The following is a 26,342-nucleotide window of genomic DNA, read 5'->3' as shown; positions in this document are numbered from 1 at the left end:
ACTAGTGGAATCATCCCAAATGTCCATCAATGGAAGGATGGATAAAGAAAATGTGATATGTACATATACATATACATATACATATACATATACATATACATATACATATACATACACTGGAATAGCATGAAGTCTTTAAAAAGAAAAAAAATTCTATCACATGACAAAATGAATAAACCACAGGGACATTATGCTTAATAAAACAAGCCAGTCATAAAAGCACATATAATGTATGATTCCACTCATATTAAATATCTAAAGTAGTCAACCATGTAAGCAGAAAGTAGAAAGATAATTAAAGGCTAGCAATTGTGGGGAGGAGTAATTAGTGTGTAGTGGGTAAAGAGTTTCAGTATTGTAAGATGAAAAAGTTCTAGAGATTTGTTGTATAACAACGTGCATATACTTAACACTACTTAAGTATATACTTAAAAATAGTTAACATGGTAAACTTAATATTATATGTCTTTTTACCACAATTTAAAATACTAATGTGAAATACATATACATATACATATGTATATGTATATGTAAAATATGAAAGAATTCAGACTTGTAAAATATGAAAGACTTGTAAAATATGAAAGAATTCACCACCAGGAGATTTGCTTTCTAAGAAATATTAAAGAAAATACTTCGGTTGAAGGAAAATGATACCAGATAGAATATGGATCTATAAAAAGAATGGAGAGCACTAGAGGTGGAAAATATATGGATTAATATAAATTTTCTTATTTTTAAAAATTCTTTCAAGGACACATGACTATTGAAATAAAAATAATAACTATGTATTATGTGCTTTATAACATATGTATAAGTAAATGTATGACAACAAAAACACAAAGACCAAAAAGAAAGAATGAAAGTATACTATTGTAAAATTATTACAATAACTTTACTGCATGTAAAGTGATATAATATTACTTTAAGATAGTGTAATAAATTAAAGACATTGTCATGGGTTGAACTGTATTCCTCCAAATTGATTTTCAAGTTCTAATCCCCAGCACCTGTGAATGGGTCCTTACTTGGAAACAGAGTATTTTCAAATGTAATCAAGTTAAGGTGTGGTACACTGTATTAGAGTGGCCCCTTAACCAATGGCTGGTGCCCTTATAAGAGAAATTTGGGTACACCAAGAGAAACCACAAAGACACAGGGGGGAAAGCCATGTGACACAGAAGCAGAGACTGGAGTGACTCATCTACAAGAGACACCAATGATTTCCAGCAACCACCAGAAACTAGGAGAGAGGCATAGTACAGATTGTCCTTCAGCACTTCCAGTAGAAACCAAACCTACCAATACATTGATTTCACACTTTTAGCCCCCAAAACAGTGAGTAAGTTAACTTGTTTTCAGCCACATAGTTTAGGGTATTCTTTTTATAGTGACCTGAGGAAACTAATACAGATATATACTGTACATGCTGATGTAATCGTGACAATTTCTTTAAAGAATTATAATTAATAGGCCAACAGAGGAATAAAATTTTTAAAATATTCAGTTAGTCCAAAAAAAAAAAAAAAAAAGCAGAAGGTAAAGGAGAGTGTAGAACATACTGAACAAATAGGAAGATGACAGATTGAAGCCCTAAACTATACAAATCATATTAAATATAAGTAGTCTAAACATTTCCTTCATTAAGAGTCAGAAATTGTCATCACTTCTTGGCCTTTTGGCTAAAATCAAGTGAAAAGTCAAAAATCGTAAATTTATATAAAAATCAAAATTCAATTATATACGGCCTATATGAAGCCTGCATTAAATATAGGTTAAAAGTGAAAAGATGAGAAAAACTATCTTATGTCAACAATGATTAAGAGAAAGTTATTGGAGTGGCAATATTAATATTAAACAGGGGAAATTGCAAAGGAAAAGATATTACCACAGATTAAGGAGGTTACATCATAATGATATAGAGATAAATTTTCCTTAAATGTTTATTCATGTAATAATGGAGATTTAAAATACATGAAACAAGAGCTGATGGAACTGAAAAAAGAAATAGGAAAATTCCCATAATAGTTGGAGATCTCACTAACATTCTCTAATAATTGATAGAACAAGTTGGTGGGAATTCAGAAAAGATAAAGATGTTTTAAACAATGCTATCAACAAACTTTTGCTAATTAATGTTTTCGATGCTTGACACAACAGCAGCCTATATAATCTTTTTGATCACATATGGAACAATTACCAAGACAGACCAGAATCTGTGCTATAAATATCAATACATTTTAAAGGATTCAAATCATGCAAAATAAATTCTCTAATCACAATGGAACTCAATTAGAAATCAATAACAGAAAGGTATCTGGAAAGTTGAAATTACTAAGAAACTAACATGCTTCTAAATAACCCATAGGTCAAAGAAAAAATCAAAAGGAATTTGAAAGTATTTTGAACTGAATTAAAATGATAAACATTTAGAGCTTTGCAGGGATTGCTGGGAAAACATAGCGAAGTGAGAGACGTCCCTAGATCTGTCCCCTTGAAACGATAATAAGCTGAACATCTAAAACTCAACAACAACAACAAAACACTCAAACTGCACACCAGCATGTCTGAGGGTAGTATCTGTGCACAGAGGCTACCACAGGTCAGAACCCTGGGTGTCAGGAGGTGGACTGAGAGAAATAGAAATGCTGCCTCTCCTAGCCGCCAGAATCCCTGTAGGAGGAGCGGAAGGGGAGAAGGTGCAGTGAGTTCCCTGAACACCCCTGCCTGGGAGTGCTGCAAGCTCCATGCAGCTGGAGACAGGTCCCAGTCATCAGAACAGAGAGCAGAGACACAGGACAGCAGAGAAACAACAGTTAATTTTTACTGGCTGCAGCTGCAAAACCGAGGCTGAGCTGTAGCCTCCAACCCCGAACCCAGAGGAGTCCCTTTCCCCATATCCACCAGATTTAAAAAACACGGAGCCCCTAAGCAAATTCTTCTGAAACTGTCGCTAATGCTGACAGGGACTGAAACCGAGGTACCGAGCATGATTAAACATCTATAAGGAAAAAAAAAAGAATTATTAAGGCTTTATATAAAGGAGGGATCCAAGAGGCTTACATGCCACCTACTGGAAATCAAAAGGAAAGCGTCTTCTTTGCAGCTAGCTAAAGAGAGATCTTTATATAATAAATCTTTTTTCTGGAAAAATAGAATATACTTCCATTAATGCCCAGGCGGAGAAACAGTCCATTAAACACCATGAACAACCAAGGTGACAAGGCATTTCAGAAAGAAAGAGAAAACTCTCCAGAAAGTAAGCTTACAGACATAGAAATATGCAACTTAAAAGACAGAAAATTCAGGTACTTCTGAAAAAACTCAGTGAGTTCTGAAACGAGTCATATCAACAATTTCAGGACTTGAAACAACTAGTTGAGCAGAGCAAGGAGATTAAAACCCTCAGAAAGAACCGAATAGATCTTCTGGAGATGAAGAACACCCTGCAAGAGTTGAAAAATGAAATAGCAAGCTTGGGAAATACAGTCAATCAAATGGAGGAAAGGATCAGTAATATCGAAAACAGAAATCTAGAAATAAATCAGAATGAAGAAGAGAGAAACTGAAGAATGAAAAATAATGAAATGAAATAGAAGAACTAGCTGATACCATTAGGATAGAAAACATAAAAATAATGGGCATTACAGAAAGCGAGGAAAAGGAACGGGGACTAGAAAGCATTTTTAGACAAACAGTGAAAAAGAATTTCCCAAATCTAAGGAATTAGCTGGAGTTTGGAATTCAAGAAGTCAACAGAACACCCAATTATCTCAACCCAAAAAGACCTTCACCAAGACACATTGTATTATAATTATCAAAAATCAATGACAAAGACAGAACTCTCAGAGCAGCCAGGAGGAAGAAAACAGTAACTTACAAAGGAAAATTTATTAGATTATGATCGGACTTCTTAGAACAAACTTTACAAGCCAGAAAGGAGTGGAATCATATATACGAAATATTAAGTGAAAGTAACTACTAGCTTAGAATAACGTATCCAGCTAAGCTCTCCTTTAGATATGAAGGAGAAATCAAGACCTTTCCAGACATACAAAAATTGAGGAAATTATCTACTTCAAGGCTTGTACTATAGGAAATACTGAAAGATGTCAGCTCACCCAAAACAAAATGAAAAAAAAAAAACATAATTAGGAATAAGGTGACTAGCAGGCAAATAGAAACAGAGGAGTGCAACCCTTACTAAGAAAAGGGCATTATAAGCTAAAACAATAAGAAGAGAATTGCTATAGCAAGATAGTAATGAATATTCAGCATATATAGGGACGAACTGAGACAACGATGACTGAAAAGGGGAGAATTCAAAGATCCAAATTTGCAAAGGGGAATAGAGAAAAGGCATGCACAGAAGAAAATGGACAACTGTATATATATAAGTATCCTTTACACATTTATAATGGTAACTACACACCAAAGATTCAGAACTGAAGTATATGACATAAAACAAGAAGAGCCAGAGGGAAACCCACAAAAGGCAACCAAAATAAAGTAAACAGAAACACAAGGACAAGGAAGCAATGGAAACACTGAGCTACCAGAAAGCAAAGGATAAAATGGCTATAAGAAGACCTCATATTTCAATAATCACCTTAAATGTAAATGGACTGAACTGCACCAATAAAAAGGCACAGAGTTGCAGAATGAATCAAAAAACAAAACCCAACCATATGTTGCCTTAAGGAGACACATCTCAGTTACAAAAACAAATACAGACTCAAAGTGAAAGGGTGGGAAATGACATTTCAAGCAAATGGCATTCAGAGAAAAGCGGGAGTAGTGGTACTAATATCGGATGAAATAGACTTCAAAATAAAAAAGGGAAAGAAAGAAGAAAAATAAATGCAACAAAGAGCTGGTTCTTGGAGAAGGAGAATAAAATTAACAAACCCCTGGCTAGACTCACTAAAGGAAAAAGAGAAAAGACAAAAATAAACAAAATCGGGGATTAAAGAGGGGAAAATACGATAGACACTGCAGAAATACAAAGAATTATATGAGAATATTATGAAAAAGTATATAACATCAAATTTAATAACCTAGAAGAAATGGACCAGTACTTAGAAAAATACAACTTCCTAGACTGAATCAAAAAGAACTGCAAAATCTAAATAGACCGATCAGCAGTATGGAAATTGAAATGATCATCAAAAACCTATCAAAAATTACAAGTCCAAGACCAGATAGCTTCACCAGTGAATTCTACCAAATATTCAAAGAAGATTTAATATCAATTCTCCTCAAACTCTTCCAAAAAACTAAGAAGAGGCAATACTTCCCAACTCATTTTATGAGGCCAAAACCTGGTAAAGATAACACAAAAAAAGAAAACTACAGACCAATAGCTCTCAGGAGCACAGATGCGAAAATCCTAAATAAGATACTAGTGAATCGAATACAGCAATATATTAAAATGATTATACACCACAATCAAGTGGGCTTCATCCCAGGAGAACAGGGATGGTTCAACATATACAAATCAATTAATATGATACACCACATAAACAAATTTAAAAATAAGAATCATATGATCATATCAATAGATGCAGAAAAAGCCTTTGACAAGAAACAGCATTTATTTATTTTTTATTTTTAAAAATCTTTTTAGGCGAGGCAACCCTTAGTTGACCTCAGAGATTGCAAGGACCTTGTCAGTTTACAATACCTTATTTTGTATTTATTTTTTATTTTTTAAATTTTTTACACCTACAGCACCTGGTCTTCCTAGGTGGTCTCCCTTCCAAGTACTAACCGGGCCCAACCCTGCTTAGCTTCCGAATCAGACAGAATTGGGTTTGTTCAGGGTGGCATGGCCATAGACAGCATCCATTTATGATCAAAACACTTAACAAAATCGATATAGGAGGAAAGTACCTTAATATAATAAAGGTTATATATGACAAACCCTCAGCCAACATTATACTTAATGGGGAAAAACTAAAAACCTTCCTTCTAAGATTAGGAACAAGGCAAGGCTGTCCACTATCACCACCGTTACTCAGTATAGCGAGTGCAATCAGGAAAGAGAAATATATAAAAGGCATTCCAATAGGAAACGAAGAAGTCACATTGTCACTATTTGTAGATGACATGATTCTCTATATAGAAAACCCTAAAAACTCCACAAGAACACTACTAGAAACAATAAGCAAATACAGTAAAATTTCTGGATACAAAATCAATGTTCAAAAATCCATAGCATTCCTATACTCTAATAATGAAGTGCCAGAAAAAGAAATAGAAAAAATAATTCCTTTTGCAATTGCAACAAAAAGAATAAAATACCTACGAATAAATCTAACAAAACTTGTGAAGGACCTATATAATGAAAACTATAAGGCTGTATTAAAAGAAATCGAAGATGATACAAAGAAATGGAAAGATATTTTGTGTTCTTGGATTGGAAGAATCAACATAGTTAAAATGACCATATTACCTAAAGCATAATACAGATTTAATGCAATCCCCATCAAAATCCCATCATCATTTTTTAAAGAAATAGAACAAAAAAACATGAGATATGTATGGAAACACAAAAGACCCTGAATTGCCAAAGCCATCCTGAGAAAAAGAACGAGGCTGGAGGCATCAATCTGCCCGACTTCAAATTATACTAGAAAACAACAGTAATCAAAACGGTAGGGTATTAGCAGAAAAACAGACACACAGACCAGTGGAACAGAATTGAGAGTCCAGAAGTAAACCCATATTTATATGGGCAAATAATTTTCGACAAAAAAGCCGAAGCATACAGTGGAGAAAGGAAAGCCTCTCCAAAAAATAGTGCTGGAAAAACTGGAAAGCCATCTGCAAAAGAATGAAACTAGACTGTTGTCTATCACTACACACAAAAATTAACTCAAAATGGATGAAGGACCTAAATATAAGACCTGAAACAATAAAATGCATAGAAGAAAACATAGGAACAAAACTCAAAGACCTTGCACTTAAAGAGGATTTTATGAATTTGACTTCAAAGGCAAGGGAAGTAAAAGCTAAAATAAATGAATGGGACTACATCAAACTAAAAAGCTTCTTCACAGCAAAAGAAACCATCAACAAGGTAAAGAGACAACCATCCAAATGGGAAAATATATTTGCAAGCAACATCTCTGATAAGGGCCTAATATCCAAAATATACAAAGAACTCATATGACTCACTAACAACGACAACAAAAATAATCCAATCAAAAAATGGGCAGAGGACCTGAATAGACACTTCTCCCTAGAGGACATACAAATGGCCAACAAATAAAAGATGCTTAACATCGCTAGCTACTAGGGAAGTGCAAATCAAAACCACAATGAGATATCAGGTCACACCTGTTAGAATAGCTATAATCAACAGAACAAGTAATAACAAATGTTAGAGAGGATGCAGAGAAAAAGGAACCCTCATACACTGCTGGTGGGACTGCAAATTGGTACAGCCACTATGGAAAATAGTATGGAGTTTCCTCAAAAAAACTAAAAATTGATCTACCATATGATCCAGCAATCCCTCTATTGGGTGTTTACCCCAAAGACTTGAAAACCCATATCCAAAAAGATATTTTCACACCGATGTTCATAGCATCATTATTCACAGTGGCCAGGACATAGAAGCAACTGAAGTGTCCTATGAGAGATGATTAGTTAAAGAAGCTGTGGTACATATAAAAAATGGAATATTACTCAGCCATAAGAAGAGATAAAATACTGCCATTTGTGACAATATGGATGGACCTTGAGATAATCATGCTACATGAAATAAGCCAGAAAGAAAAAGTTGAAAATCACATGATATCACTTATATGTGGGATATAAACCTAAAAGCAACAAATGAGCAGGACAAACAGAGATACATGGACATGGGCCATAGACTAATGGTTATCAGAAGGTAGTGGGTAGTGGAGGGGGTAGGTAGTTGGAGTAAAGGGGGTCAAATATGTAGTGACAGAAAGAAATCTAACAATGGACAGTGAACATACAATGCAATGTATATATATGCCTGTGGAACTGTACACCTGAAACTTACTTAATTTTGTTAAACAATGTCGCCATAAAAATACATATTTAAAAATTAAAAAATAAATAAATAAAATAATGAACATTTCAAAATCTGTGGGACACAGTTAAAACAGTATTTGGAGGAAAATTAGTAGCATTAAACGCATATTTTGTGGGGCTGGAAAAACTCACATCAGTGACCTCAGTTTCCTAACTCAAGAAATTAGAAAAAGAGGAGCAACTTAAATCTCAGGTAAAAATAAGGAAATAATATAGATCAAAGCAGAAAACAATCAAATTGAAAACAAAAAAAAAAAGTGAAAGAAAAAAACTGGTTATTTGAGATCAAAAAATGATAGACCATTAGCCAGATTGATCAGACATTAAAAAAAGACGTAAATGACCAATGTCAAGAGAGATGTAATCTCACTACAAAGTCTACAGATTTTAAAGGACAATACGGCAATATTATGAACAATTTAATCCAATAAATTTAAAAACTTAGATGAAACAAACATTTCATCTTGTGAAAAACTCATTTTTTAATAAAATCTCAACATACTAAATTGCTTCTATTACTTCAGAATAGCATGCTACAAATACTGTACAGCATGAATATTTAAAAATTAGCTTCAAGCTATTAAATATGAAATTGTAGTAAGAGTATATAAAACAGTGTGTTCCTCTCTTACACCCACTGTAGTTAACATCTTAAGAAGTTGAATTTCCCAAATTTTCTCTGCATTTAACTCAGAAACTTTCCAGTTTGGGAATATGCTGACCTTCCACGTCAGAATCTGATCATGTTTTTATTTTCTGGTTCATTGATTAGAGACAATTTGACATTGGCTAAATCTTTGTCAGCAAAGGAGATTGCGGGGGCGGGGGGGGGGGGCGCGGGCTGGGGGGAGGCTCTTCTCATCCTGTCACCTCGCCTATTTCTCCCTTTATCCTGAATACCATTTTCTCCTTTGATAAAGCTCATTTTTTTTTTCAAAGCAACCTTGGTAAGCAGTTTTACAAAATAGTCAATTAGATAGTCATATCCCCTCCTGTTTTATAGATGAGAAAAGAGGCTGCTAGAATAAGAACTGAGACGGATGTCTTCAGAGGCTTGATCCAAGACTCGTTCTCAGTAGTCTTGACTGATGGTGAGAGAGGAAAGGAGGCATCTGAAAAAATGCAAAGGGCCTCCAGAAATGACCGAGTCAGTCAAAGTCCATTCCTGACAGCCCTCTCTCTGCTCTAGGACTCTCCAGCTAACGTTTTCCCATAGCTACCTCTTCCACCTCAAGGATTCTCCAGCTCACACATGTTGATTCATAGCTTGCTATCCAACTAATGTTCTTATCTCTGTAGCTGTGTAGGAATAACAAAACTGCGTAAAAACTGCTCGTTATGTTACAATTAGAGCCCAGCCTTTGGCTAGGAATCAGCTGAGGAGGGGCCGGCATTAATAAGTGTTGCTTCCTACTTACAGCCTCTATGTCCCATCTCTCTGTTTGAGAATCCTATAATGCCAAGGTCGCGGGTTCCGCAAAACAAACGACATGTAACCAGTAGTCTGAAAATTCCTACCCCCTTGCAGTCCCTTCCCCTCCCCCATGCCCCCACGCGAAGCTCCTCCTCCCCATCCTGAGAAAGGAGGCACTTGTAAAACCTCAAAGGAATTACATGCCCCTTGTATGGACACCGCAAAAGTATATAAACTGTAACAAATCTAACCAGACCGAACTTGTGCATGGAGTTGTTAACCCCACGCACTCCGCCAGCCTAATAAATTCTCCTTCGTCTAACAAATTCCTCCGTCAGGTGTTGCTTCCTGCAACAACGGAGCCCCACCAGTCTCCCTCACTCTCTAAAGGTTTTCTTTCGCCACATCCACACACTCTTGCTTTAATAAGCCTTACTCTGCAGGACAGCAGGGAATCCTTAGAAAAACAAGTTCCTTCTCTTGAGGTGCTCAGATTTATTGTTGGACAATCAACCACATTGCAATATTGCACAGGGAGCGAAAGATCCAAGGGAAAACAGAAATCGATGGAGTAAAGAAATGCTTTTTTAAATTTCTTTTTATACCTCGTGTCAATATCATGAGGTAGGCTCTATCCGCCAGGAAGTTAAGTAATGTACCCAAGGTAGGTTTTCAGTGATAAGGACAGGTTTAGGGTCACTCAACTTTCATCTTGAAACTTCGCAGTCCAAAGGCTCCGACCTGAGGCCGGGATAGGTGGAACGAAGCCGCCCGGCGTTAGCCGAGTCTCACTGCGCACAAATCCTCAGCGCTTGCCTCCGCTGGAAGCCCCTCGACAGGAAGTCGGGTTTGCGTGCGATCTACGTCCTGGGAGCCCAATCAGCGGCCCCGTTCCCGCCTCGGGCAGAGCCACGTGTCAGCCAAAGATGGCTGCGCCCTGGCGAGTTGAGCAAAGGTTGCGGTGAGCCTTAGCTGTGAAGGAAGACCGGAGAAAGCACCGACTGCCGAGAGGGGAGCATAACGTCGTGGCATTCCAGGAAAGTGCAGTAAGTGCCCGGGTATCGGAAGTACAGCGCGGGAATGAGATCATGGGACTGGGTGAGAAGGGAAAGAGTCGTGCCTATGGTGCCGACCGTCTCTTCGTTTTACACCCTGGAAATGTAACTTTATATATAAAATAAGCCAGTAGAAATTTAATCCCGGGTTTGCTTCCAGTTTACAGGGGCTCCTGAGCCTAACTTAATTTTCAGAGGCTCCACTTTTTTCATTGCCTCTCGGAGCTATCCTGAGTGACGTGAGATAGCTTATGCAAAAGCTATTTGAAATATTTGTAGTATTTGAAGGTGCCGTTGTCTTTGAAGGGGATTTATCATTAATAACAGGGACACAATGACCTACTACGAGCTGCCAGGTCGGAATTTTTACCGAATTAAGGATGACTTAATAGCCACACCGTAGAAATGGCGAGTTCACACAACTCGGAACCTTACCAATAGAGCATAGAACAGAAAACTAGTGATAGCATTAGGAGGTACTTTCAGAGGACTTAATTTCTTTTATTTCAGACATATACAGCACACACTTTCTCCATAGATACCGAATGTGATTACTTTTGTACCTCTCCACCCTCGCACCCAATACAAAATCATTCAAAGCTCCTGTAGGGCGGAGGTTGTGTTGTTTTTTGGTAACCATGGCCCGCAGGAAAAAAAAAAAAAAATGCCTACAGCCATGCTACCCTGAACAAGCCCTATCCCGTCAGATCTCGCAAGCTAAGCGGGGTCGGCCTGGTTAGTATTTGGTTGGAAGACCACCTAGAAAGACCAGGTGTTGTAGGCGTAAAAAAATAAGAGATTGTAAACTGACAAGGTCCTTGCAATTTGTGAGGTCAACCAAGGGTTGCCTCGCCTAAGGAAAAAAAAAAAAAAAAAGTCCAGGATGCCTAGATATAAATTTCTAAGCCTACATTGTACTTACAGGTTCATTTTAAGTCCACGGATATGAAATTCCAGTGCTATCAACGTTTTCCAAGTGATCTCCAATCTAACCAGTACTCAAGTATTTGCTAAATTACTCAGTGTTGTAAATTAGTCTTGTAGTAAATGGATGTTAACCAATAAAGTCTAATTTTATAAAATCGTGTTGTCTTTTACTGCCATCTCTGAACATTTGGTTTTCCTAAGTCTTCTACCTTGAAATCTTGTTTAATGAGACAAATTAAAAACTCATCATTCACCATTCCTCTACTCTGACATTCACCCTAACTAGTCAGGGATCACCCAACTACTGGCCTGTGTGGACCAGAAACCTATAGCTTGTTTCTGTATGGCCAGCCAGCTATAACTTTTATATTTTTAAAAAGTTGTTTAAAAAAAAAAAAATATTCAACAAAGACCATAAGTAACCTTCAAAGCCTAAAATACTATTTGACTCTTTAAAGATTGCTGACCTCTGCTGCAGGGTTTACCTAGCAGTGATATTGCTGGGTATACGTGTCTTCTACCTACTAAAAAATAGCAAATTCCTTTCCAAAGTGAGTCTAATTTATGCTTCCACCAGCAGCACAAGTTTGTTATCCCACATTCTTGCCACTAACTGAAAGTCAGGTTTTGATTTTAGCCAGCCTAGGTACATATTTGTATCACTAGTTTTACTATTTCTAATTATAAAGAGAATAGGCATATTTTAATGTTTACTGGCTGTTTTGGCTTTCCTTTTTGTAAACCCTATACAACCAAATGTCACTTTTCCTATTGGGTTGCCATTTTCTTGGTAATTTGTACTTTATATATTCTGGGTACTAACTACTCTTTCATCAGTTATATTGCAAATGTTTCTCCTACACTAGCTTATCTTTATAGTATCTATTGATGAATACAAGTTCTTAATAGTAATTATTTAATATTAGTTTTGTGTCTTTTATGTTTAGTGCTCTTTGCAAGTTAAACATTTTTAGGGTTATAAAGATATTTCATATTTCCTAAAAGCTTTATGAATGCTGCTTTTCATATTCTGCTTTGTTTCACCAAGAATTGAGTTTGTGAGAGAGGGGTATAGTATGTATGCAGATAAGGGATTAAATCTGTAGCCAATGCTTTTTAAAATTTATAGTCTTCAGAAGCCTATTTACAAGCCCTTTTTTCTATTACATTATGGAAACAATCATTTTTAATTTAAGGCTCAAGATGGAAAATCCTGAACTTGATACTGTCAAAGAAAACCACATTTTTGATATCATAACCAGAAAAATTAACCAACTCCCAGAAGCTGAAAGGTAAGATCCCATCTTAAAAATATCTTTTTCCAGGTGTCTTTTCATTGATTCATTATCTCAGATGTATTCAGTTTCAGTGTAAATAACTATGTCAGAAGGAAACTGAACCCGCTTTCTTGCCTTGACAAGAAAACCAAGGTCCAGAGAGATTAACCATTTGCTCAAAGTCAAGCCTGGAATTCACATTTTTGGACATATTATATGATGGTTCTGTTTTTCCACTTGCTTTAGAGTATCGTCAAATTTAAACATTTAGGACTCATTTAAATATCAAAACTTTAAAACCACTTTTAAATGGTCTTCCTCAATTCATTTTTATCATGCTTATCAATCTAAGAGAGTGCCATCTAACACACTACGTAAGCTAGGAATGTCAGAAATAGGTTTGTGGCTGAAAGGTCTTTGAGATATTAAATAGAAAAAGGTTGCACAGGAAACATACTGGTCTATGAAGAGAACACTGAATGAACTACAGTGCACACACAAAATGTTTTTAGATCTCCTTGGCAAGAAGGCCTCTGGTTAGGTTAAATTTAAACTGAAAATCTGAGAAAAAAAAAGTGAAAAGGCAGAGGGAATGGCATATGTGTAAGCTACATGATAGCAGTTTGTCATATTTGAAGAACCAGTGTTACTGAAGTACAAGGGAAGTGGGCATAAAGTTGAAGGAACAGAGTTTTAAAGAGGGAATGGTGTGATCCAGCTAACATTTGTAAAGAACATTCCAATCTCTTTTTGAAAAAGAGATTTAAGAGAAAAAAAAGGACAGTAGGAAAATACTTGGTAGTCCTGGTGAGTGGTCATGGTAGGGTGGTGGCGGTTGAAATAAATAGGATGGGTTTGAAATACAAAGTAATTTCATATGCCATACATTTCATTGCCACTTGTTTAATTTTGGTCTATATCACATTTAGTTCCTGTGACTAGTTATATATATGTCAATGTCATGAGTTTCTAGTTGTATAAGCACTTTTTTTTTTTTGAAAACTGGCTAAGAGACTGCTAGGTAATTTTGTGCTTACTAAATTATTAACTAAAAAAATATGACTAAGCCATAAATTAAAATCTGATTGGGAGACAGCAATTCAGAACTATACAGAATCTAGTTGTACTCCTTATTTATGTATTTATTTTTATGATATTTAATAGTAACAATATATTTTATATTAATATATAAAGTATATATGGGCAAATTATATACCTCTCAGCATTAGTTCCTGTGAAAAAAATGGAGATATGTATTTCATAAGATTATAAGATAAAGTATTTTAGAGGATATGCTCAAGTTTCCTATTCCCTTGGCTCCCACAAAAATAGACAAGTCTTTCACATTCATGTTTTCTGTTACTTGGTAGGTTCTCAACACTCTTTTAAATATTGTCTTAAGTACCCTAAGTTTTGAAACTGCTTCTCCCTACTACCATTACCATTTTAATAGACTTGTATCTCATATCACGTCTTACATCATCCAGTAATAAACTATGAAAAACGAAGGCAGAAGGTAATTTTTTGTGCCTTTATCACCAGGTCATGTAGTAGCATGACAAGCAACATGACTGAAAAGTGACAGGTAATACCTTATACAAAATAGGAAACTCGATTAGGAATGCCTAGGAAAGCTTTTTTTTTTTTTATTGTGCAGTGCCTGTTTTTTTTAAATTTTAAAAATTCAGACATACAATCATAGAGTGACTAGAAAAGCTATTTAAGATGAGTATCAACTATAGAAATCAGAGGGGTATTGTATGGCTAGTTTGACTAATTAAGAGTAATGAGAAATTTGAGGTCAATACCTGTGTTGTAGATGGCACAGTAGGTGGTAAAGCTGCAGTAGGCTGTTTTGTAGTATTTTCAATATCCAGCAATAATTTTAGGTATTTTTTCTGAATACACCAAACATGCATTTTACACTTATGTTTAAACCGTGGCTTACTAAGCCATAGTAATTAAAATCTAATTGGGAGACAGCAAAAACTAGTTTCTACCACTTATCTCATAACATCAATTTATTCTCCATTTCAATGCATTGTTGTTGTAAGAGTATCCCTTAAATGTTAGTACTCTTCCAGCCCCTCAGTCCTGACTTTAATGCTTTAGGGAAGTCAGGGGAAACATTAACTTCACCTTATTGAGTGCCTTCAGCTGCTATTGAAACCAACAGTTTTTCTTTGTATCCATTGTCTTTAAATTGTTTACAGACCAGGGGGGAACATTCTGGGGAATGCCTTAATGTGTTATGCTAAAGAGGTAAATGTTGGTTGTTGTGGGAGCCCAGAGGAGAGGCATCCAAATCATTCTATGAACTCTGCCCTGCTAACAGAGTGGGGGCGGGGGGGGAGATTTCCAGACTGGTAACCTTTGCAAAATCATAAATTACATTTATTGCTATATCTTTTTTAAGTGCTGCCCATTCAAAAGCCTTTTTCCAATAAAAATCTACATGTAAAACAATGATTTTAAAAGGTTTTTTTGTACTATGGAGTTATAAGGGATAAATGTATCATTATTCCTAAAGTTAAATTTATCATTATTCCTAAAGTTCTGTTCTGTATGTCGGAACTGTTGGAGAGCTCAGGCGTGCAACAAAGCCAAAGAAAATGTCACCATTTTTTCTCACCCACTCAGAGATCTACTTGAACATGGATCAACATATATTGGAATTAATGCTGCTCTCTGTGGCCTAATAGCAAACAGTCTTTTCCGGCGTGTCTTAAATGTGACACAGGCTCGTATATCTGCAGGCTTACCAATGGCAGTGATCCCATTTTTGACAGCGAACGCATCTTACAAAGCTTTTGTAAGTTTACCATTGAATACAGGTAAATTTGATTTCATTATCACCAGTTTGCTTTGGTATATGTTTGCACCTTACAGTAATCTTTAAATATTAATAGAGTAGTTAGTTATATGCTATAATATAGTTAGTGCTTAGATAAGACTGGACTTTATTAGCCTCTCTCTGTAAAGTGGCAGTTAATTCATATTAACATGGTCTACTAAACAAGAAAAATGCACATACATAGCAGTTGTAAATATCTTTCTCCCAGTGCTTCGAGTGAAATATTTGGAAACAATTTAAATAAAAAAGCTATCTCAGTTTCTAAAAAAATTTAGAGAATTCCTTAAAGAGAAAAAAATATTTTTATGGGAATAAGACTATGTAGGAAATCTCTTAAAGCACTAAATAGATATACCAGAATTAAATATATGGAGACTTTATTTCCTGTTGACAGTTTACTGTATATGCTGAATGCTTTGAGTATAATTAATCCACAAATTTTTTGATTGATTTGAAATAAAAGTATTATTACTATACATGGTAGTGGGGAGAGAGGCAGTCCATTTAAATTGTCTTCTGTTAAGTGCTGCTCCAAATTTGTTTAAATTGGATGAGTATTTTGCTTGAATCCCCATGAACAGTGTGGAAAGAAATTTTACAATCCAGGGAAACCTATTATTTCCCAAAGAACTGAATGAAGACTAAGTGAAAACATAAGTTACTAACTTAGCATTCTATTTTTAATATACCTTAAACTTATTTGGAAAAGAATTTTTAAAAAAATTTATAAAGTCATGCTGTATAATGTGAAAATAGAAGCCGGTATAAATTGTAAAAAAAAAATAACTCCCATGGGTTAAAAACAAGTTTCTTAAAGACAGAAAAATACTAGCTCAGGTTTGTTAATACAAGTGCAGAAATTTAGAAGCAGTGCAAACCAAGACTGTTTTAAGTTGAGAACAAATTAGAGAATTTTTCCTAAGATAATCGGTTATTTCTAGCTACTTTAGGTTATCCATACATTAATTATAGCTTTTAACATGCCCTGTAGAATTGCATTTGCTGTATTACTGCCTGAAAATTGAATATCTGTGATATATATAAGGGGACCTTGCATTCTTTAAATCATGTTTGCTTGACTATGATGACCATCTCCAGAACTACTTTATCTTCTAGGTGATTTGAATTGTGAAACCTGTACTGTAATACGGGGTGGATTAGTTGGTCTTGTTTTTGGTGGTCTGCACCCTGTTTTCTTGGCTATACCTGTGAATGGTGGCCTAGCAGCCAGGTAGGACTGTTTTCTCATTTTCACTGAAAAACTTTAATAATAAATAATTCTAGAAAATATGCAATTAAAACAGCAAACACATTTTCTGTTTTTAAAGGCAGTGTTACCTTTTGATTTGAAGAGTGAAGGCTTGTGTTATTACGCCTCAAGAATTTGAAAACAGTTCTGGAAATTTATACTGTATCTCTTGGGTGTGTAGTTTAGGTTCTTAACCTTAATTTGTATATTGAATACCACCCAGAAAGCTGCGAACTGTACTATGCCTAGCATTAAAGCCATATCATATACACAATGTTAAGAATTTAAGCACTTCCACTAAAGGCAAATTCCATCAGAAAATGTCCAGCTATAATAAGCCTGTGACTCCAAAATAATTCAGTTATTCTCTCATGAACTCTTGTATCAAGCAATCTATTCTATATGAACCTCCAGAGGTGAAATGGATAAAGGGACAAAAATAAGGTTTTTAGGACTAATAGTAGCATTGCCTTGTTACCTAGTTTTATCTTAAGACTTCCGCAGTTGATTAATATGTTGTACATCAGTTTGCCGTTTGATACAATTATCTCTTTTAGTGAACTGTTCTCAATGATTTTTTACAGGTATACTTCAGCCCTGCTACCAGAGAAAGGAAACATCTTAACCTACTGGATCAGAATTTCTAAACCTGTCTTTAGAAAGATGTTATTTCCCATTTTGCTCCAGACTGGCTTTGCTGCACACCTTGGTTCTAGACAATATAAACTACTTATAAAGGCACTTCAGTTGCCCGAACCTGGCCTAGAAATTCAGTGATTGATAAGCAAATATGTACGCAAAAATAAAACTATAAAAATAACCTATGTCTAATGTATAAATAAACACAGACTTGTAATTCATCACATGAGATACAATCTGGGACTTATAACAAAAGGCTATATACAGGACAAAAGGCTAAATACCAGTAAAGGCTACCCACTTAAACAAGAGCATAGCTTCTCTAGTTTGCCCAGTATTCTCTTTCACCTCACTTGCTCTATTCCTTTACATTAGGCAGAGTGTGGTCTTTAACACAGGAAAAAATAACCATAGCATTCACAATGATCTTATAATCCAGAAAGGACTGAAAATGGGGGAAATTATCAGTACACTACAGTAAATGTTACTTACACTTCATTTTTCCAAATCAGTGTTTCCATAGGTATTATTAATCCATAGACTCTTAGAACATATTCAACAACCTTCCTCACAAAGGGATCAATTCCAGTACAGACAGTTTATTTAGGTTCAGCTTGAGCTGTTCTAATGATACATACTTCCAGAGTCACCTTATTTATATCCTTGGAAAGCTGTATTTTTAGAAGATTGAGGCTAATTCTGTCTTTGAAGTTTTTACCTAGTGAGGCATAGTTCTTTGAAATCACAGACTCCATCCTTTTTTTTTTTAAGCTGTGTAATGCTAAAAGTTTTACTTTTTCAAACAAGCCAGTCATACGAAAAATATGACATCACAGATCATATTCACGAGCATCTTAACTATTCCAAATACAATGACATAAGTAATCTTACACTACTTAAAACTATATGCAAAGGAAAATGTAACCTGTCACCTAGAAAAGGCACCTTCATAAGTAAAATAGGCTTTCAATGCCTAAAGAAAGCAGTGTAGCTGAAGGTTAATTCAACTGAAATTAACAAAATATATTTTTAATTTTTCAGAAAACAAAAATGATTTCTTTAAACAGGCATTTTAAATGTATTCCCTACGAAACTTTTACTAGAATGAATCCTAATTACGAGGCAAAATCTTTGTTTTAATGTGGATATTCTCTGAATTATACAATTACTGGTGATTTTTCTTTTTGTCCTAATTCTTTTCTGAATTTTCCGTTTTCTGAAATGAGTATGCTTTACTTTTATAACTAGAAAAAAAATATATAATTTAAAAGGAGAAAGAGCTACTTATTTTACAAACCAAAATATTAAGATAAAGCTCTCTGACCAAAAATTATACATTTTTTATGCATTGTCATTTTAATTAAAGCAGTTCTACTTATCATGGTGAAAAAATGAACTAAAAGTAATTCCTTCAAAAATTAAGAATTAGACTCCAAAATTACTAAATTAGATTCCTTAAAAACAATGGTAAAATCAACTTAGATAATTCAAGTTGATATAACTGATACAACTAAATTGATTGGTACAAACTGTTTCCTTACTTATCCTTAAACATTCCCACAGTATTTATTGCCTAGAATAATAACATCTATAAATGCATACAGGTTTACAACGGTTTCAGGATTTCTTTCTGACATGTCCTTTACACCATGTATTTCTTAAATCACCTTTTCAGTTAGTAAAAATGGACAACATAAGCAAAAGAGCATGTTATTTTCAATCTGCTGCTATAAATCTACCAAAATTTTTCATCAGCGGGGAGATGAGTGACATGTGCACCGGCCATGATCTGTATTACAATTTAAGAAAAAAAAGACATTTGTATTTCAGACCTAAAGAACACTGCCTCAGTCAGGAAAACAGCTTTTAATATTTCAGTTTAATGACAGTAAACAATTTAAACCTGTCTTTTACAATTTACTTTGTAAAGTTATTTGGCTTTAAAAAAATAAGGGGTTTGTACTATAAGATATTAATGTATTTGTAAACCCCAAACTATAATACACTAAAAGCCAGAAGGGTCTCAGAAATTAACCTCAGTGGGTATATAGGCCAAAATATAGAATTTGGAGGCACATTCTAAAGGAAATTGGCCCACTAATAAAATTCAAATCTGCATATGTTCAAAATACCATTAGTGACTAGATTTTTAAATTAGATTAACTGAAAATTGAGCAAAATATTTTCAACAAAAGTGGGTCAACAAAATTTTTAAAATTATTAAAGTGTTGTAAACTGATTTCTTTTTTTAAAGGGGGGGAGCTCTTAAGAAATCTTGAATATACAAATTGGGGAAAGGTAAACTAGGAATAACTATTCTCAGTAACAAAGGCAATGAAAAAAACAAGTTAGCAAGTAACTTTCTATTAACCTATATCTAAAACAAATTGCTTCTCTAATATTACATGAGTTATGTTCCTAATTATAAAGTATTAACTTTCTGAATAACATTTAAAATATCTTATTTTTCTGCACTTCAAAACTGCATGTAGATGACCATTAGCAATCCAGGTCACAGCTCAGAATTCAGTCTGGTATAAGACAAAGGAGTGACTGGTGGGCAGACTATTACCATATTGCAAGTTGAAATACGCGAAAAATTCTGTGCTGGACAAACAAAACAATCTTATAAGTTTCCAATTAAGACCTCCCTTTTTCATTTCTGGCTTAGGTAGTAACTACTTGACTTCTGAAAAAAAAAATAGCACAATGAAATATAAAGAACATTTGGGAAAGTCTCAAAACTTTGTACTGACAGAGTCTGGGGAAAAAACTTCAAAGTACTACCTAGTTATCAGATTATTTAGCTTAAAAAACTAAGTTAGTAAAACCTTAAACTGTACTTTAAAAATGCTGAACTTGGTAATCACATATTTTAAAAGATAATTAATCATCAGTGAATTATCCACTCTTTTCTATCAAAGTGATAGTTACAGCCACCAAATTGTACAGATACCTAACCTTTGTGGAATTACAACCAGCTGTACTGTTGGTACTGTAGGAGCACCCAACAGTCAAGTATAAGCCACTGGAAATGCTCTTTCCTGCCAGGTATCACAGATACCGAATACACTTAAATTATAAGAAACTGAGTAGATTTAATAAGTTTTGTATATCACCATACAATAACCAAACTATAGTTATTATGATGAATCACTCTGGAAAGAAAAGAAAGAAGAGCTTATCTCCTACCCCCTCCCACTTCTATCATCTGCACACTTCCCAAATGTAAGATAATATGATTCAGTCTAGACCAGGTGAAACAATGCATTAACATAATCCAACAACAGAAATGAAATAAAACCAGAGTTTTCAGTGTTTTTTCGCACTTGTAATAAACTGGGAAAATATTTCAATTAAGTAAAACAACCACATTCCATGAAGCCACTCGCATCACCCAGAATACTAAAACCCTTACATAACACTGAAGAAATTTTAATTTATATGAAACAGTAGAAACCAGTGTACCATTCATTAGAAACCTCGAAATATTCAAAAAACTGTCAAGTACTTAGAGAAAGCTCAAGAAGCCAAAACCTCAGAATCCGCACATCCTGGTAACCCTGAATTGCATTTAACCAACCAAACATTTAATCGTAAATCCAACTTTTTCAAAAATATACAAATCAATGCATCTATTTAAAAATGCTACTCTTTATAGTTAAGAACTTTACATTAACTTTCATATTCTACTCAGCAAGATCTATTTCAGATTCTCTCTCATGTTCCAGGAAATACAAACTCATGATATGCCTTGTGATCACTAATGGCCTGTTTATATAATTCTACTCTACTAAAAATAATTCCATAGAAGGTGCTCTTGATTATGTAAAGAATCTAATACTCCTTGATGAAGTACTGTAATTCTCCAATGGTTACAGTTTTTTAAAAGGTATGCAAAGAACTATCACTCCCATGAAAGACAAAAAAAAAAGTATAATTTCGTTCCAAAATTAACTTAGTCTCATGGATTTCTATTAAGTCTTTCAAGGATTCCAGAGAATCTTTTCATATCTCCATTTCTGGAAAGTGAAACCAGTATAGAAGTAATTTGGGAACTTGAAAATGGCATTCATTTTTTTCAGCAGATGCCAAATTTTTGACCGACATGGCTCCCACAATTACTTTGTTACCATCAGTCCAGTCAGTTTAACAGGTTGTAGGAAAAGATTCGTTTTTGCAGACACTGCTAAGCTGTTTAAAGAGAAGAAAGAGAGATTAATTTAGTGATTGTAAAATGCACAAATATTTAAAATATCTTGAACACTTTTTGTCGGCTTATATCAGAGGTGTGACTGACTACATTTTAACAAATGTGAACATTTATAAGTCTGGTCAAGGGAAATACAAAAACAGTAAGTCAATATGATAAAAACAGTAGGTAAATATGATGTGTTAGTTCAATTAATGTATGAATTGCTGTCACCATCAGAAGAAAAATAGTAAAAAGCTACACCTTTAGTTCTATGCCATTTTACCACAAAGGCAAAATTAAGGGGAAAAAAATTCCCTAAATTGTTTTCATCCATTACGGTAAATAAAGCCAAACCTGAAAATTTCAAAACAATCCATATTACATACAAGAAAACTTTGTCCAACTACTATTCACCAGAACACCATTTTCTAAAAATAGTAAGACAACAGTTTCATATTAATCATAACTTTTTTAATTAACAAGTAGTGAATAGGACACTTTAAGATATTGTTTACGACATACTGAAATAAACGATCTATTTTTAAGTTCAGAAACTCAAACATTTACAGTAAAATGTGCTTACACATAAATGTAACCAATTTAAACCCCCTGTTAGATAGGTCCTAGGTACATGCAATCTCATGTAAAAACAAGACCATGAAGTTGATATGAAAGATGATAAAATCACTGAGTCACCAAAATTAGAAAAAAAAATGAAATGGAAACTAAGAAAAGACAGTTAAAACATAAGGAACCTAACAAAGCAGCTTTAAAAACAGGCGATCCTAATCTCCACTTTCAAAAGTTCTTAATCAAGTATTTCCAAAAACTGCCATTTATAAAATGACATTCTAAAATCTACACTTGGAATTTCAAAGCATCCCAATTCAGAAAACGTTTACTACTGTTTCTCCCCAACCCTGAACTTCAAATAATGCAGGAAAAGCATTGCTGTTAGAAAGAAAATATTCCAAGGAATGGTATAATTTTTAGAAAAACGCACTTACTGCTTCCAGAACCTTTTAAGACCCACAGTCAGCATTAACAACAATCATTTTTCCTATTTTCATCCATTATTTTCCAATGTCATGTTAGAGATGAATAAATTCTTTGAGCCCATAACTGAAAGATCAACAAACCTGGTTTTATTATGACACCATATTTTTGTCATTGGTACTGCACAAAATTATATACATAGAAATATATACAAAATGTTCAAGTATTAATTAAATTTCAATTCAAGGCTTCTGTTTCAAAAAGCTACATTTAACATATTCCATAAAGATAGCACAAATTAGTCATTTCAAATAATTTTTCCAACTGCTTTTGGTTTATATATATATATATATAATTCAGTAGGCACTAAAAATCCATGCAGCTGCATTGTGAGGGGCTTGCTCCTGCACTTAGGTATAAGCAAGTTCATCACTCCAGGTTGTGAGTTTGGCTACTACCCATTCATGCTCAAGTGCAGATGATTTTACAAAATATGCTGTGATGCACTGGAAACCAAGACCAAGTTAGGTCTCAAATCGTATTATCTAGCAACAAAACATTTACAGTTGTGCAAGAACAAGGATTCCATTTTCATAACCAAATAACAACAAAATAAAACATTTTATGTGTAAGATAACTTACATCTTTGGACTGCTGGAAAATACTTTTTAATTATGAACATTTTAAAATAAAAGACAGCAGAAGCCCTGATATTACCTCTTTTTCCTCATTTCTTATACTACCTTTTAAAATAAAGCAGGAAATGTGGCCAGCAGCTGGTCCCGTCTCTTCTGCCCCAACAGCTGTATCCACTTTAGCACAAAGAAAAACAAGGATGCTAAATACGTATATACTTTATCAAACAGTGATGTTTCACAAAGAATTTCTTAATGACTCTTACTGAAAGACATCGTAACAACTGGACAACAGATTTTTAAGAGTATTGCAATGGAAGACTATGTCCAATCTTTGGGATAAGTGTCAATCAAAAGTAGCCAGAATCACTAAATTTTTAAAATTATTTTTAAATAAAACAAATACCTTTGAAATATAGAGAAAAAGATTCTTTGTGAAGCCTCACTTTACATGTTTTCATTCACATTTCACAACCTTCAAAATCTAATCATACATAAATTTAACCTAAAATTTTAATACAACAAAAATAAAGGTGTTCAACAATTTATGCATATTCAGTGATAGGATAATCACTGTGCTGGTCCTCAAAGAAACATTTCATTAACCATTCTTATTCCTCCAATTAGCTAACATAGGAGTCTGATATGCCTGATAATTTCCAACTTCTCTAATGGTGAGATATTAAAATCTGTTAATCTGAATATTGTATTTCTAGATCTTCTACTGAAAACTAAAAGGCATTCTTGAATAGTTAAGAGATTTCTGTCATCTCCAGCAAAATAACTTAATCACATTTGTGCATGCCCCAAACACTTATTGTCAACCTCTGAAAAGTTGCTCTAAAATTGGAATTCCAATTTGCACCTTGTACAACTCGGAACTTCCATTCAACTTCACCTGTTTTACTGTCTCCAAACTGTATTTCTATTAGCAGCTTTCAGTGTACAGTTGGAATCGATGTCATCCAAGGCCATGTCCACACTGGGGACAGAAGAGCTAGGTACACGCAACTCTGAACAAGGGGACACATTAACAGCTATTTCAACCAGAAGGCATCTTAAATACATTATTGACCAGCACAAGTCTGTTTCCAGGGTGGACAGGGCCCAAATTAGATTCCCCCCCACCTTCCAAAAAAAAAAAAAAAATCACACACACACAAATTGAGATGTTGCCCATTAAAGTAGACTAAGCAGCAGAGCATGAGCGTTACGTGAAGAGATGGATCCTTACCAGGTTGTGAGGCGGGAACGACTGTTCTGTAACCCCTACAACGGAGCCTGGCAGGAAGGAAATCACCTAAAAAAGAAACTGTCAGAGAGATTTAATAGTCACATGTTATCATTAGGAGTTGGTTACAGTGTCACATTCATGCTTTTAGCTAAACACTTAAATATTACTTTTTTTCCTCCTCTGAAATGTGTCCAGTGAAGATGTCCCACTAAGGTGTTTTACATGGTGTAAGGGAGTTGAAAGGGGTAAACGCGGATAAAGAGCAGATTACTTGACCCTACATTTTAAGAGAAGACGACGCCTTCCGGGCGCACGCCGAGCAGAACTCCACCGACACCTTATCCTTGTCCACATGAAGACACACTCCACCCGCTGAGTCGTCCTCTTCCAGCAGGTCCTGCTGCTGCTTTCCCACCGGCAAAGCGTAGTCATGGTCACCGGCGGGCGAGTCCCTGAAGAGCGAGGTGGTCAGCCGCAGTCCCACGCCGCTCAGCCGGCTCAGCAAGCGAGCCAGTCCGGTCTCGTTGGCTAAGACGGCCCGTAGGTAGCGACTCTCCTCCTGCAGTGCTTGTACGCGCTTGCCCAGCTCCCGATTCTCGGCCCGCAGCTCCTGGTTCTCGGCTGCCAGGCCCCGGACTCGACTCTCCAGCCCCATCACGTACTCCTTCTTCTTCAGCCGATTAAGACGGGCAGCAGCCGCCGCCGCCTTCCGGGGACTCTTTGTCGCCGCCTGGTTGGTGTCGTTGCCGCCACTACTGCTGCTGCCTCCTCCTGGGGACTTTCTCCGCCTCTTTTCGCCGCTGCCACTGTCACTGCTGCTGCTGCAGCCTCCGATACCGTTTAACAGCCTCTGCAGCAGGTCAGAAAAGCGCTGCATCTCGGCGGCCGCGGACTCGTCGTCATCATCCCCTCTCCAAAGGCCGCCGCTATCCGAGCCTCCGCCGGACGAGGAGAGAGGCCCAGGCGAGCCGAGCCCGGGCTCCAGGTGCCAGTCTGGTTGCCGGGGGTCCAGCAGATCCGCCAGTTCCAGGCCGGACAGAAAGTCCATGTCCTCCGTCTCTTCCCCAGGGACGCTAGCAATCGCCTCCTCCTCCATCTCCTCCGGCGAGGGCGCGCGCACGGCCACGCTGCCGCGCCCCCCTCTTCCGTCCTCCAACTCGCCCTCGTCGCCGCGTAGCTGCTCACGGCGGGGAGATCCGGCCGCCGCCGCCGCCGCTCCGGTCAAGTCCGGGGGCAGCGAGCAGGTGCCGCCCTGCGCCGGGCTCTCGCTGCGGGTTGGGGAGTCGCTGCCCGAGGCCGCCAGCAGTTTCGTCAGGCTGTGCCTCATGGGGCCCAGCGACGGGCCCACGTAGGCCCCGGCCTCTCAGACCGGGCCTCGCGGGCCCAAGGTCCCCAGGCCCCAGCGCGGGTAGCCGGTGAGCTGGCCAGAAGGAAATGAAGGGGAAGGTCCCAGTCGCCTCCCGTCCCACTACGCTGGTCGACCCCCCGCACACAGGCGGGGGGAGGGAAGGGAGAGCGAGGCGGCGAGACCCGACGATGACTCGTCCGCGCCACCCAGACAACGGCCGGGCCGGAAGTCGGTCGATCTCGCCCCAGCCCCTCCCACGGCATTTCGCGCTCCACCAGGCTCTCTAGCATCGCGAGAGTTCAGAGAGGTCTCGAGTGGGAGCAATTCCAGATCTCTAGTGATGTCATAGTTACAGCAGCAAAAATAACAACAAAATCTCGAGTGTATGAAAAAAGTGGCCTATCTTCTCTGCCCTCACTTCTCAGCTCTGCATTCTAACTTCCAGTGAAACA

The 26,342-nt window shown here is 36.4% G+C and overlaps 2 protein-coding genes and 2 pseudogenes across 10 annotated transcripts; 2 read left to right on the top strand and 2 right to left on the bottom strand.

Annotated features, from left to right (window-relative positions):
• Positions 1 to 5,721: 5,721 nt before the first annotated feature.
• On the bottom strand, positions 5,722 to 5,839 carry LOC118603623 (annotated as a pseudogene).
• A 4,529-nt stretch (positions 5,840 to 10,368) lies between these two features.
• Positions 10,369 to 17,663, top strand: TMEM126A (transmembrane protein 126A). Of its 2 annotated transcripts, none has more exons than XM_036220895.1 (5): positions 10,369 to 10,539; positions 12,660 to 12,755; positions 15,381 to 15,574; positions 16,711 to 16,825; positions 17,428 to 17,663. In XM_036220895.1, exons 2-5 carry the CDS (start codon positions 12,667 to 12,669, stop codon positions 17,618 to 17,620), a joined length of 591 nt encoding a protein of 196 aa, XP_036076788.1. In that variant the 5' UTR covers positions 10,369 to 10,539; positions 12,660 to 12,666; the 3' UTR covers positions 17,621 to 17,663. The 2 variants fall into 2 exon arrangements, with proteins under 2 accessions (XP_036076788.1, XP_016015883.1); XM_016160397.2 differs by having other exon boundaries at positions 10,370 to 10,527.
• On the top strand, positions 11,203 to 11,320 carry LOC118603100 (annotated as a pseudogene).
• A 398-nt stretch (positions 17,664 to 18,061) lies between the features above and the next one.
• CREBZF (CREB/ATF bZIP transcription factor) lies at positions 18,062 to 26,133 on the bottom strand. Of its 8 annotated transcripts, none has more exons than XM_036220893.1 (4): positions 24,824 to 26,133; positions 23,417 to 24,620; positions 22,685 to 22,799; positions 18,062 to 21,676 (listed from the first exon to the last, which is right to left on the bottom strand). In XM_036220893.1, exons 1-2 carry the CDS (start codon positions 25,867 to 25,869, stop codon positions 24,605 to 24,607), a joined length of 1,062 nt encoding a protein of 353 aa, XP_036076786.1. In that variant the 5' UTR covers positions 25,870 to 26,133; the 3' UTR covers positions 18,062 to 21,676; positions 22,685 to 22,799; positions 23,417 to 24,604. The 8 variants fall into 8 exon arrangements, with proteins under 8 accessions (XP_036076786.1, XP_016015880.2, XP_016015881.2 ...); XM_016160394.2 differs by having other exon boundaries at positions 18,062 to 22,799; positions 23,417 to 23,485; positions 24,543 to 24,620; XM_016160395.2 differs by lacking the exon at positions 22,685 to 22,799 and having other exon boundaries at positions 23,417 to 23,485; positions 24,543 to 24,620.
• Positions 26,134 to 26,342: the final 209 nt, after the last annotated feature.

Source organism: Rousettus aegyptiacus, unplaced genomic scaffold (genome assembly GCF_014176215.1).
Source record: "Rousettus aegyptiacus isolate mRouAeg1 unplaced genomic scaffold, mRouAeg1.p scaffold_m13_p_5, whole genome shotgun sequence".
Classification (NCBI taxonomy): Eukaryota; Metazoa; Chordata; class Mammalia; order Chiroptera; family Pteropodidae; genus Rousettus; species Rousettus aegyptiacus.
Note: the sequence above shows the minus strand (reverse complement) of the source record. Positions and strands in the feature narration are given on the sequence as shown.

Excerpts from the sequence above, each read along its gene's own strand:
- TMEM126A (XM_036220895.1), top strand. The coding sequence starts at position 12,667 with ATGGAAAATCCTGAACTTGATACTGTCAAAGAAAACCACATTTTTGAT. Across the intron at positions 12,756-15,380 it reads CAACTCCCAGAAGCTGAAAG|AGATCTACTTGAACATGGAT; the intron begins GTAAGATCCCAT and ends TCACCCACTCAG. Across the intron at positions 15,575-16,710 it reads AAGTTTACCATTGAATACAG|GTGATTTGAATTGTGAAACC; the intron begins GTAAATTTGATT and ends TTTATCTTCTAG.
- CREBZF (XM_036220891.1), bottom strand. The coding sequence starts at position 25,869 with ATGAGGCACAGCCTGACGAAACTGCTGGCGGCCTCGGGCAGCGACTCC.